General features: G+C 39.0%; 1 protein-coding gene across 1 annotated transcript in view; it reads left to right on the top strand.

The window, feature by feature from the left end:
- Positions 1 to 13,451, top strand: part of LOC139709687 (protein virilizer homolog) — a 45,279-nt gene that overhangs the window by 26,485 nt on the left and 5,343 nt on the right. The window contains exons 20-29 of the mRNA XM_071621644.1: positions 3,185 to 3,321; positions 4,917 to 5,116; positions 5,844 to 6,005; positions 6,916 to 7,021; positions 8,129 to 8,361; positions 9,159 to 9,349; positions 9,428 to 9,537; positions 11,024 to 11,275; positions 12,540 to 12,652; positions 13,095 to 13,171. Of these exons, the coding sequence (XP_071477745.1) occupies positions 3,185 to 3,321; positions 4,917 to 5,116; positions 5,844 to 6,005; positions 6,916 to 7,021; positions 8,129 to 8,361; positions 9,159 to 9,349; positions 9,428 to 9,537; positions 11,024 to 11,275; positions 12,540 to 12,652; positions 13,095 to 13,171 (1,581 nt within the window). The remainder of the gene's footprint in view (positions 1 to 3,184; positions 3,322 to 4,916; positions 5,117 to 5,843; positions 6,006 to 6,915; positions 7,022 to 8,128; positions 8,362 to 9,158; positions 9,350 to 9,427; positions 9,538 to 11,023; positions 11,276 to 12,539; positions 12,653 to 13,094; positions 13,172 to 13,451) is intronic.

Here is a 13,451-nt window from a genome sequence, read left to right as displayed (position 1 = left end):
TTCAATGGGCTATGCAATGAGTCCAGTGCATTGCTATGTCTGTGCATAAGTCAACAATTGTTAGACTTGCTGGAGCCCCCCCCCCCCCCCCCCCCCCAGTTATGATTGAAATAGACATTACCATAAGAAAACAGAGCCCAAACTGAACACTGGTCTTTAGCAGGCTGTGACGCCTTGTTGGCATGTAGCTTTCAAGTCAGTGTGTATTTAAAGGGTGTGTACAGTTCTGGTCGAGGTGAGGATTTAGCTTTTAATGTTTTGTGAGATATTCAGAAACCACTGTATGAGCTGTCAAAGAGCATGCAGTTCTAAGGGGTATCAAAAGCTTATTCGATGAAAATCGGGTTTGAAATGGCTGAGATATCCAAAAACAAGGTGAAACAAAGAGATCCTAATAAAGTTGTGGCATGTCGCCTTTTATTACTAGCACTTTTTTGGATATCTCAGCCATTTGAAAACCAATTTTCATCAAATAAACGTTGAATCCTTCTTAAAATTACATGCTCTTTCATATTTCATAAGAGGCTTTTCATTATCTCACTTAGGAATGTTCAAAACATGAATCCCTACCTCAACCAGTACTGTACAGTCCCTTTAACCTGTTTCTAATATCAAAGGCCACATTTCAAGCAAGTGAGGACAATTTTGGTGCAAATAAGTGATTGAATCACAAGAGACAACTTTTATGTTTACAAATGAAAGAAAATGAATGCTGGCTCTCTTCACGTGTGGCATGTAAGTTGGGAAATCGTTTTGTTTTATTACCAGTGATGTGTACAGATGAGAGTTTTTTTTTTTTTAATGTGATAATTCAGTGGATATGCATCCGATGTTTGTGTGTATGATAATGAAGATGGATGAAGCTCTTCACATCAAGGAAAAAGTAATGATGAAGCGTGAGATTGCTATGAATGGAGTGACAGTATGAACTCAATATTGCTGCTTTTTCAGCATTTTTTATGCTGTAAATTCACATTGCAAATCCTTTCTCTAATGAGGAAAATCAAGGGAGGAAAAAAGAACCACAGATTGTGCTCTCATCCATTCCATTACTGATAATGATTAATTTCCCATTGATAATGCACATTTCTCAATATGGATTTTCTCCATTTTCATCAGGTTTGACGCTAACATTGTATGTGTCTATTGTATGGAATGGAAGTGAATTACTTGTGTATTAACACTGCGGTTGGCAACGAGAGAGTTATTAATCAACTGGTGAAATTTAATCACGTTGGGATTTGGCTTGTCATATAAGAACTCAGCTGATCATGCAAGCCACTTCTTAAAACCTTCAAGGAGAAAACTTTAATTGTGTGAGCTAAAGCATGTAATCTGGCATAACCAGAAGGTCATTTGTCAGCAGGCATAGTGCACTAATTAAAATTATGGAACACTGTATACACTCACCAACAGTTTTTGTTGTCTGGCTTCTTTCCTTATAGATTTTTTCCCAGTAGATTGCAAGGACATGAAATGCACAGACTCAAAGCTATTAATTTGTCATCTTACTGGGTGAACATGCCTATTGTTGTATGTTTCCAATGCTTAAAGGCATAATCCACCATTTGCAGGTGACACAAAAACATGACATTAGTGCTTAGAAATAGTTCTTAAATATGATTTGGGGACAGAAATAACCACTTTAAAAATTTGAATCCTTGTAATTGCTGTTAAGCATTGTTAAATACACAAAATGTGAACAGTGGTTATAATAAGAATGCTTCTAGACTATAAAACCGTCTACAGTTATGGTTTATTGAGAAAAATACTGTTATCTCCTTATATTTTAGGCTTTACTGTGAAAATTTTATATGGTAGGATGTTTTGTGATACAACAAACCTACACATATGCATCAAATGTGATATCTTGAACATTTTAAAGTCACTGCTCCCAAAGGTAAACTGGACCTTTAATGTGACTTAAAGGACAAGTTCACCTTCATAGACATGTGGGTTGAGTGAATGCAGCAATATTAGTAGAACACATCAATGAGAGTTTGAGGAAAATCGGACAGTCCGTTCAAACGTTATGAATTTTTGAAATTTGTGCTTAGTTACGGCTGGATGAGATGACTACTATAGCTTGTGATGTCATATGAGTACAACTATATAAAGAAAGTATAAAGAAAATTCAAGATATTCTCACTTTTCTCACGTAATAAAAGAACACTCGACTTCTCTCTTTCAGAAGTCAGGGGTAATGATATTACCCCTAACATAAGTCAGTAACAAATGGACGAAATGTGCACTTTTTTCAAAAAGTCAAGTTTTGTGAAATTCTCTTTTTATTTCTTTATATCGTTGTACGCATGTGACATCATACAGCGTAGTAGTCTTCTCCTCCAGCAGTGATTGCACAGATATTCTAAAAATTCATAACTTTTGAATGGATTGTCAGATTTTCCCCAAACTCTCACTGATGTGTTCTACTAATATTGTTGCCTTCACTCAATCCACATGTATATGAAGGTGAACTTGTCCGTTAAAGAGGAGTATAGGACATCAGAAATTAGATTTGTCTTCCTTGTGTAGGTTTACTGTAAAACGAGGAATTTGTGTGCATTTTAATTTCACGAATTTCGCGAGCGCCAAGATTCGCGAAATTAAAATGCACACGAAAGTTCTTGTTTACACTATATGCATTGAACGCCAGTGGCACTTCGCGAAAATTTGTCCTTTAAAGAGGAGTATAGGACATCAGAAATTAGATTTGTCTTCCTTGTGTAGGTTTACTGTAAAACGAATTTTCGCGTGCACTTTAATTTCGCGAATTTCGCGAGCGCCAAGACTTGCGAAATTAAAATGCACGCGAAAGTTCTTGTTTACACTATATGCATTGAACGCCAGTGGCACTTCGCGAAAATTTCATGCCACGAAAAAGGCTGTCAGCTCCAAATTTCACGAAAATTTCATGCCGCGAATATATCATGTTTTACAGTATGTTGAAACAAAAATATGCTACTGTAACAGCAGTGTCCTACAGCACCATGTACTTGAATTTGTGTAAGTTTTAAAAATGAACCCCGAATGGATGCCAAATTCTTATCAGCCTGATAGTTGATCAAGGGACCCTGTTTTGCTTCTCTCACAACCCAAATTGTCCCGAGTGCAATTTGCAAGCAATTTGAGTTGAATAACACTCTCACAGTATAGGCCTACACTGTCCCATCTTCCCTGTCAGAAATCAAGAAGAGCTCCTGGACGGTGATGCTGGGAACAGTACTGGAGTACATCCCATCAGCTCCCTACTCCTACGTGGGTGGTCTCCAGCTCCTCTCTGAGATGCTACCACTGCCCTTGCCCATGCAGACACAAGAGGTATGCAGTATCATTATGATGATTATGATAATAATGATGATTACAATGATAATAATGGTAATGATAATAGTAATAATGATAATAATAATAATAATAATAATAATAATAATAATAATAATAATAATAATGATAATAATAATAATAATAATAATAATAATAATAATAATAATAATAATAATAATAATAATATAACAATAATAATAACAATGATAATAATGATGATAATAATGATAATGATGATGATGATAATAATAATAATAGTGATAATGATAATAATGATGATGATAATGATAATAGTGATAATAATATTTGTGGTAATAATAATAGAAATGATTATAATAATAATGATAATAATGATAACAAACAATAAACAATAATAGTACAACTATCAATATTTGTTATTGTAATCATACGGTTCTTAATATTGTAATTATCAATGTTTCTAGATTGCTACTGTTTGTGTATGATACTTCTTCTATTAATCATTTTTCACTCATTGACCTTGGGACACCTATAACAAGAAATATTTATTATGACTCTCATCAATTTCTCAATGAGTACACATACCGTAGCATTCATAGCGGTGTCATTGTATTGTATATCAAAAGCAAACATAATAGCAGGTCATAGTTTTTCATGCATGAGAGGTGCATTAGCTGCTTGACCTGTCATCTGCAAGTAAAGTCAGTGATGTGACATTGGTGATCACCCAGCTCAAAACCCACAAACCGTAGCCCAAAATGAAATTCTGCCTTTCTGCATAGTATAAAAGAGTATAAGTTCTAGGCTTTAAAATGATGCATACACATTGTAACTCAGCAAAATTGGACCATTCTTACCCATTCAAAACAGGGAATGATGTGAGAAAGAGTTAGGAGGTGCAGTTTATTGAAAAGGGAGAAAACAGGATTTAAAGAGTAGGGTCACTCAGTCAGGTGTACTGCGAACAAGTGATCAATGAAAGCATGTTCTATTTCTCTGTGAAAGCAGCGCCTGTCCACAAAAATATGGTCCAGATAAAAACTGCTACTATTTCGATTCTGGTTTTATTTTAAAGGGGAAGGCTAGTAACTGATCAGTGGGAATCAGTGGAAATGCTGGGAGATGATTGTTCCAATCCTTATGGGATTCATTCAAGAGTTCATTGTATATCTATTGTTGTGTGAAAATGATTTGCTTCAGAACGGTCTCATATTCAAGTAATGTGCAGATTTATGCTCCGTCACTGACCAGGGACGCTAACCTGGAAGCATTAAACTGCACATTCTGAAGCAAATCATTTTCACACAACAATAGATATACAATGAACTCTTGAATGAATCCCATAAGGATTGGAACAATCATCTCCCAGCATTTCCACTGATTCCCACTGATCAGTTACTAGCCTTCCCCTTTAAGCCACCACATTTTGACAGTACATAGAGAAAAGATTACTCTTCTAGGTGAGACAAACTTTAAAAATTTGAGTCAGTCAACCCAAATGCCATGATTTGGTCCATTACAGAGAATCCTAATATGCGACTTTTTTGTGGGTTTTGAGCTGGGTGATCACATTTGACAGTGGCATGATGCAGTCGTTTCTTTGATTTGTCCAGGTCCTGTCGGAAGCCGAGGTCCAGCAGGCCCTGAACCTGAGGCGCCTCTGGAGCCTCCACCTGCACCCCAACATGGCCCAGATCCAGGCTATCTTGACAGAGCTGTCCCTCTCCAGCTCCCCTTTGCTCCAGCACTTCCTGCGGAGGGTGAGCTGCCAGCTGGCAGACCTGGCCGGTCCCACCGCCCTTCTCGTCGTCAGGTGTGTGTCTCTCTCGCGTGTGCTTTCCCCCTCTCTCTCTAGCCCAAGCATTGCCTCGGGTGTGGTTGCTGTGCGGCTCTCTGCGCAGCATTGTTGGGGTGGCTGTGATTGTGATTGTGTGAGAATAATGATGATGATGATGATGATGATGTTGGTATGATGAGGAGGAAGATGATGATGATGATAATGATGGTGATGAGACAAGGATGGCAATGATGGTAATCAGGGATGTGAGAGTTCAGAGTTTAATCTGATTTCAGATTTTTTTTACTCTGCCCAAAACCCATTTTTTAGACCTTTTTTGGTGATTCAAATGGATTGAAATGTTCACAGTTTAATGCACTTCAGCCTTTCTGTCAGAGGTTTCAGACTTTTATCAGATTTTTTTTTTTCTGCAAGTACTCTTACAACCCTGGGTAATATTAATGAGATGGGGTTGTTGAAAATGCTGATAAAATTCATGATAAAAGTCAGGTTGTTGTAATGATAATGTAGAAGGTGATCATGAAACAATAACAATGTCAGTAATGCCATTTATAGAACGGTGATACACAGGTATGGATCCTTATCGAATGATTGGCAGTGAGCCATCACATGACCAGCTTTTTATATTGCCATTGCCCTTACTTTGTATCAACAAAGTAATGCTTTTGGATTTGAAGGAATTAGAGCAAATAGATTTTTTCCCCTCATGTCATTTGCAAAATAAATTCTATCCCTGACACAGGTCCCACCTACAGGCATTCCTGTCCTGTTTGGAGCAGAGAGAAGAGGGCACTAAAAAAGAGAAACCATGTGGCCCAGATGCCACCAGAACTCTGACTGGACTCGTCTATCTGATCTCGCAGCCTGCCATCAAAGTGGCTTTCCTCCATCTAGGCCGGTCCAGGTGAGGTCTCTTCAGTCTGTGTAGTCATGGTAACAAGCTCTCCCATCAAGCTTCCTGAATGAGCATTTAAGCAGTAAATACATCATTCGTGAAGAAAAAGTTTGATGTGAAAAGTATTATTGGACTTATCCTTTCTTTATCTATCATTTATTGCTTGAATGAAATTGTGCTGTTATTTCTTTCCAAGAAAGCTTTGAATCTGATACGATCACTTTCCTTGGAGGAATTTGTTCCATCATACCAATGGCCTTTCACAAAGTTATCAGGGCACATATATGCCAAGACAAATTCATTATGTTTGCCATTATCAGGTCTAGTGACATTGAAGTAGAACCCAATCTTGGAGACAAATCAAATCAAATGTTTTCAGAGGAAACAAGAATACTCTTCTCAGTACATGAGCTTGCTGAATATTTTGTTGGTGTGGACACTTTACATGCCATCCAAAACAGAAAAGATGTTTGGACTGAACATGCTTTGTCCATCGCTTTGCTGCATGAAAACAAAGTGACACTTGATAGCCAGGGAATGGGGAAAGTTTGGGATGCATGTAGAAGTGCTGATAATACTGTTAGATGAAAACAATTCTTGTATTGCAACTTGCATTTACAGCACCAGTTTACTGTCTTTTAGTACTTGGTACTTCTGACTAGGTAACATATTGCATTTGTGTATATAATAATTTTGCTTCATGCAATATCTTTTGCTTGGAGTGCTTTTTATGTCAGTTAAAATAAAGTTATAGTGAGCAACTCTGCCCTGTCTCTTATTCTGAGCATTTTTTTAGAGCACCTCATTTTAATTGCAGCTAGTCAATGGCCCCTGCTCAGGTATCCATTCTACTGGGCTATTGCCTGTTAATGTCATCAATAATAAGGGTGTATATCCATGCCTCTTTCCTCACTATCAGCTCCAGATCTGATGAGCAATATGCTGATGTGTTGCCACGGTTACTGGAATTGCTGAATGTTCCGTCCCAAAGTCCCAGCCATCAGCAAGCGCAAGAGTGCATTGTTGTGAGTACCACAGTTTGGGCACTACAGTGCCAGGAGGTGTGGAATTTTGTCTTGGAGTTGACTATTTCCATAAATTTTGTTCATTTGTGAGATATATTTCTTGTGATATATGTGGTATGAGAGTGAAATGTATTCTTTCTGTGATGCTGCAACTAGAGATGAATTTTTTGCTCTGTTAGAGTGGCCTGTGAAAATGCAAATACTTTACACTCCCGTCATAACAAACACAGTTATAATGAAGTTGTTGTTTCAACAAAGTAAAAATTCAGGTCCCAAAATTATCATCTATATATCTTTATATGCTTTTGTGTAAGACTATAACAAAAGATAACTGCTGGTCCCAAGGACTTCATTCTAACGAGAGTCGCCTTTATTGCATGTAAAATCACAATGAATATCATGGCTCTTCCTCATATTCTTTTTCATTGTCATCTTCTCTACCCCTACTCTTTCTTTTTATTTCATCTGTATTTTCTGTTACCCCTACTCTTTCTTGTTCTCTCAATCCTTCTCTTCCTTCTTTTGGATTTTTTTTTTCTTCTTCTGCTATTACTCCTTCTATTCTGCTTCTCCTCTTCCTTTCTTATTCCTCTTCTCTTCTTCCGCTTCTTCTTCTTCATCTTCTTCATCTCTTTTTGTGATTTTTATCCTTCTGTCCTGAAGATTGTTTGAAATGATTCTTGTATGATATGCCATCAACTTTAAAATGGTGATATAGTACTGGTTGAAATAAGGATCCAGCATTTAACTTTTTGTGAAGTAAAAGAGCATTCAATTCTAAGAGGAATTCAAAGTTTATTTGTTAAAAATCGGTTTTGAAATGGCTGAGATATCCAAAAACAAAGTTAAAAAAAAGTGATCCACAGAAAGGTGAGTCTCACCTTTTATTAGGATTGCTTTGTTTTGGATATCTCAGTCATTTTAAAACCAATTTTTTGTCAAATATCCTTTGAATTCCTCTTAGAATTATATGTTATTTCGTACTTCATGAGAGGTTCCCCATTATCTCTAAAAATAATCATAAAATAACAATGGAAATCTGAAGCCCCATCTGAACCAAATCTGTACCATCCCTTCGATCAAGATTATTTTTGATACTTCCGGCAGACCTTCCTGCAGTCGCTGTGTGATGCCGACATCACTCTGCTGCCCTCGGAGTCCCTCGCCTTCCAGGAGATCCTGGCCAGCAGTCTGCCGGGAAAGGACCACATGGAGGCAGTGTGCGGGGCCCTGCTGGACCACGTGACCAGCCCCGACCACTCCTACGCCAGCATCCTGCCCGCCCTGCGCATGCTGACCATGCTGCTTGACCACAACTATGGCTTCTTCCACCTCAAGAGGTCAGTCTGCCCCCCAGGCTGGACATCGGCAGTCGTGCCATTGTCTCTTATTGCTCTTCAGAGTTATTCCCCAGGCATTGTGCTTTTCATCCTTTTCTTGTTGATGTCCATTTAGTTGATCGCTGACCAGATACCAGTGGTCTTTGTACACTACAAAGTCAAAAGGGTTCTCTTGAATGTGGAATGAGCACCAGGAATATGCAGGCAAATTTTGATTTTCTGTGTAAAATGTTATTAGTACATGTCAACGTGGAATGTGCAAGCTCAGAGATGCCAACTGTTACAATTTTGCAGTATTTTGTATTGATTTTTGCCCAAAAAATACTGCAGGTTTCCATGGAAAATACTGTGGGGTTTTTTTCTCAAATTGTTTTTTTCTCAAATTGTATCCATACACCTGTATAGTGTTTATGGCATGAAGGGTAAAACTGCAGTTTTGCCACCAAAAATATGCTTCTTAAGCCATCAGAATACAAAGTTTGCATCCCTGCAAGCTTGAGTGTCACAGCTCTAGGTGTGATGGTGACAAAGAATGATTACCTTCTGACTTGTGTTATTGAAGCTACCTATGCTGAAAAGATATTTGCAATGGTTCTATTGTGAAGTTTGTATGTGTTTTGTTTGGGCCATGCTAATTCCTATCCACTGTCTGCGACAGGGGATCAACTTCCCGAATTGAAATCATGAGAATACAAGACTAAATTAAAAAGGAAATTGAGTCTCTACAGGATTAGTGTCTCTGAAAGCATTTCATAAAGTTTTTACACTTGTGCACCTGCCTTCCCTTCTTCTCCTAGCTCCCTGGACAAGCGGCCTGGAGCCTTCCACAGCCTCCTGACCCGACTGATGGAGGCATTCAGTCGGGAGAGCTCAGACTACCTCACCACCCTCTCCAACACCCTGGACCTCCTGCACCTCCTCCTCACCAAGGAGGGCGATCAGGAAGTGGGCGTGGTCGGGGAGGAAGGAGCTGGGACCGGGGGCGGAGGCACTGCAGTGGGAGGAGGGAGCGTAGGAGGAGGAGGAGGAGGTGGAGGTGTGGTAGGTAGTGGTGGTAATGGGGCAGGTGCAGCGGCCTATCGCACCCTGGCCATGGACGTGAAGGAGCTGGGAGAGACGCTGCGATGGTCGGATGACGAGAACCACCCACTGAGGCGCCTTGAAAAGATCCTGGTGGTGAGATTCTTGGTCTTTGCATTGCATCCTAGACAGGTTTAATTTGATGTAAACCAAATACAGTTAGTCTTTGGACTTTTATTTGGTGTTTTTATAATAAAATGAAATGGATTTTTTTTTTTGAAAGTTGAAAACAAGGCAGGGTCCTGATTTCATTGCAGTGGGAAATACAAACCTCATCCATATCATACTTTTTTGTTTAATATCAGGGTTTATGTTACCTAAGTCTGCCTGCTGTTAGTCAAATGTCAGTGGCATATTTTCAATACATGGCATGTGACGTTTCCATCTTGATTCAACCCTAACCGTGCTTTGCGCACTAATTGGCATGCACACTGGGGTGCTTTCTTTTTGCAGATTGGCATAGATGTCTCGAAACCCAATTGTCAGTCATAAAAATTACTGAATCCCCCTTATTCCTATTGTGTCACCATGGTCTTCTTGTTAAAATGAAGCACATTGCTACACCTGATTATGACTTGCTGACTTTACCACTAGGTCACGTTTGGTTAGATTATTGAACACTAATGCTAAAACTGTGCAATTTAAGCTACTGTAAAAGCTGTAATTGTTCTTATTGTGTTACAGATTTTTCACGAATTAGGAGGTCACAGACATTTTCGTGAGATGTTGTTTTTGTGATTTGACACGGTGACTATAAAAAGAGTGCACAAAGATTCTGCGTACCCTAGCATGTGGCAATATTTTCATGTGTGATTTGTAAAATTTGCAAAATTAAACCCTCACTGAAGTATAGCTTTTACAGTGAGTGCCTGGGCACTTGGAGGGTAAAGAAATTATTTAATTATTGATTGGAAGAGTACCTTGCTAACTATCCAGACAATATCTCTTTTATTGTGCTGTGACAAATTTTTATCAATTGTCACCCTCTGCACAAATGTATGTGTAAAATCACAGCTGTTGATATTATACGTTTTAACAAACATGTCAGAAAAAAGGACCAGTGAGAATCGAACCTCTCATCTACTGCTTTATGGGCAGCAACACTACCACCAGGCTATCCTGGTTGCTGGCAGTGACGCAAAGAACTTCAAACAAATACACAGGCTGTGAAATTCTGAGATCTTTATGCAGAGACTCCAATGCCAAGTATCTTCTGATCTGGAGATTCTCCCGCCTGAAACCCCTAGCAAACGGGAGACTCCAAGTTTATGTGTTATTGCGAAGCATGAAGTTCCTAGGGTTATAGATGCTCTCTGGTGCTGTCTAAGGCTTAATTTTTCAACATACAATAGCAATAAATAAGAAATCCTTTCCAACGGGAGACATTGAGCCAGGGCGGGAGAAATTAAATCTCAAGCGGGGAAAACGGGAGATTTTGCAAAAATGGGTTTTCGGCGGCAGATCTCCTGTCAAAAATGGGAGAGTTGGAGTCTCTAGTTATGTTAGATAGTTCAAGGCAATCGGGGATAGCCTGCATTGATGTTATCTTGCTTTCATTGCCATTGCCTTTATCCCTATTCAGGACTGCTGCAAGGATGATGAAACAATGGAGCACCTCCTGGATACGGTCAGCTCCCTGTCCCAGGCCCTGGACAGTCCCGAGGCGCGGCCCGAGAACCAGCCCTACGCCCCACTGCCTGCCGAGATGGGCCTCCACGACCAGTTCAATGCTCGCCTGGTCTTCTACGTGACGGAGGATGACGAGGAGCGACCCACCTCCGGCATGTGGCTGGGATTGCCTCCCCTGGACGAGCTCGACACTGACCCAGAGATGGTAAGACCAAGAAATCCTTTGGCTTTCTCTCCTATGTAAAGGCATAATCATAGCGTGGTGTGGGGAAATAAGAAAAAATTGCTCATACTCTTTCAGTAAGGAGACTGAACTGTGGAGTTACCAAATGTAAATTGATATCATAAATCTTTGAAAGGATTTGTCATCTAGAAGTGACACTCTGCTGTGCATTTGGAGTTCATGTACCGGTAGCCTTATTTCATGCATGGACGTGAAGCTTACAGACATTTCCTAAGAATTCTGTGTCTCTAGTGGATATGGTTTTGTGATTGTGGTTTACACATTCAGCTCCATAGTGGTAGTAACTTTAGTTTGGAATACTTGTGACCTGATAGCGCGACATACTGTAAACGCCGAATATTTCATAAGGTTTTTATTTTCACAAATTTCCCGAGTCAGGTGCTATTTGCGAAATTAAAGACACATGAAAATAATGAATCTGATTCCAATATGAATGTGACGCATACGTACATGTATTTCTCCGTTCAGTATAGTTTTCCACAATGGCGAATTTAATCACTCGCAAAATCGTCAGGAAATTCAAATTCGTGAAAATTTAGACTCGCTAAAATATATGGCGTATACAGTAGTCTGTGTTAGGATATAAGGTGCAATCTTGTGGAAAGGAGGTGATCACATCTTCCCCTTTTTGTCATGAATCATCATGAATTGATTTACACAACAATGATTGACTGCTCAGCGCATTTACATTGGATAAGAGTTAATATTTTTACATGTTAAAATGGCGTAGAGCACCTGGCCTGTATAATTTGCGAAAGTAAACAAAAAACCTGAAATGTATGGCATATGTAGAGTATGTTTGTGCAACACAAACATTTGCTGATTGACCAATTGCTAACATGTGTGGTGCCTACTTAGTGAATCCACTAAATTCATGAAGTCACAAATGTTTCCATAGAATTTCTGTATAGATGCAGTGCTGATGGATTCTTATATATATTTTTTAAGTCTTCTATTCATACATTCTGAGTGTCTTGATCAATGATGCTGATGATACCTCATTTTAACACATCAAATTGGAAAGATGTTTCTTTCTGAATATGATAATGATGATGCTGGATGATAGATTAAACTGAATTAATTGTTTCGCACAAAAGCTTACTTTAGGCATAGAAGACAATGATAAATTTTCTCACTGTTTGTATTTTTATCTAAGACTAGGTGTTCAAGTATCAGATAATAAAATCAAACAAAGTGTGTCAATGTGTCTGTTTTGGTTGTGCAGGTGAGATGTGACCTGGAAGAGATTCGTTCCAAACTCCTGCCAACCTTTGACCTCCAGGCAGAACTGGCCAAGGGACTTGGGACAGACGATGTGTCACCAGATAAAAAGAAGAGGTGATTGGTGTTAGCCATTTTCAGCATCAGTTACTGTTTGTTGGCCTGATATTTAAAGTAGAATATTTTTATTCGTAGGATAGGAACCAAGTGAATGCCTTTTTCTAATTTCTTTGTGACAAACCCTTAGTTTGTATGTAATACAAATGGATAACTGGCTGAAACTGTTTTTATATGCTTTCATTGTTGCAATTGAATGAAGCAAAAATATAAGTGTGCATAGATTCAGGTTAGTGCATACTTTGAGTGTGCCAGTTTTTGGTCTTATATGTGTTTTGTTTTCAGCAACACTTCACAGTGGGTTTTGATGCTCACTCTTTCATACAAAATGAAATACAAAGCAACACCCTGTTTTTGCTGTGGTAAGTTATAAGTGTGAAGAAATATATTCATATAAACCAAATAAAGAAAACAAACATGTCATTCTCTTGACTCTTCAAAGGGGTTTCACCAGACGCTATGATCCTCTGACCTACCGATCTGGCCATAAAGTTGCGACTGGAATACGCCGAGCACACAGTGAGTTTTCCTCTAGTTCCTGTTGGTCTTGGTAATGTCGAGTGAATGATATTCTCGGTATGTGATAGTCACCCTCAAAGCTTTGAATTGATTTTTTATCTTTTTTTTTCTTCTGTTGTAGTCAGGCACCAGAAATTGTCACTTTTCAGAGTTTGTTGCCCCCAATCTTAACCCCTCCCCCTTCTACCCATAGGAGAAAGGCTTGCCACCTTATACCACCATATGAAACACATGTTTGTGAGTTTTACATTTAGTGTGTTTTCCCTTAAGCAACCGAGAT

Source organism: Diadema antillarum, unplaced genomic scaffold (genome assembly GCF_040938485.1).
Source record: "Diadema antillarum isolate AM-2024a unplaced genomic scaffold, OU_Dant_1.0 seq00001459_RagTag, whole genome shotgun sequence".
In the NCBI taxonomy this organism is placed as follows: domain Eukaryota; kingdom Metazoa; phylum Echinodermata; class Echinoidea; order Diadematoida; family Diadematidae; genus Diadema; species Diadema antillarum.
This window is presented reverse-complemented; position numbering and strand designations above follow the sequence as displayed.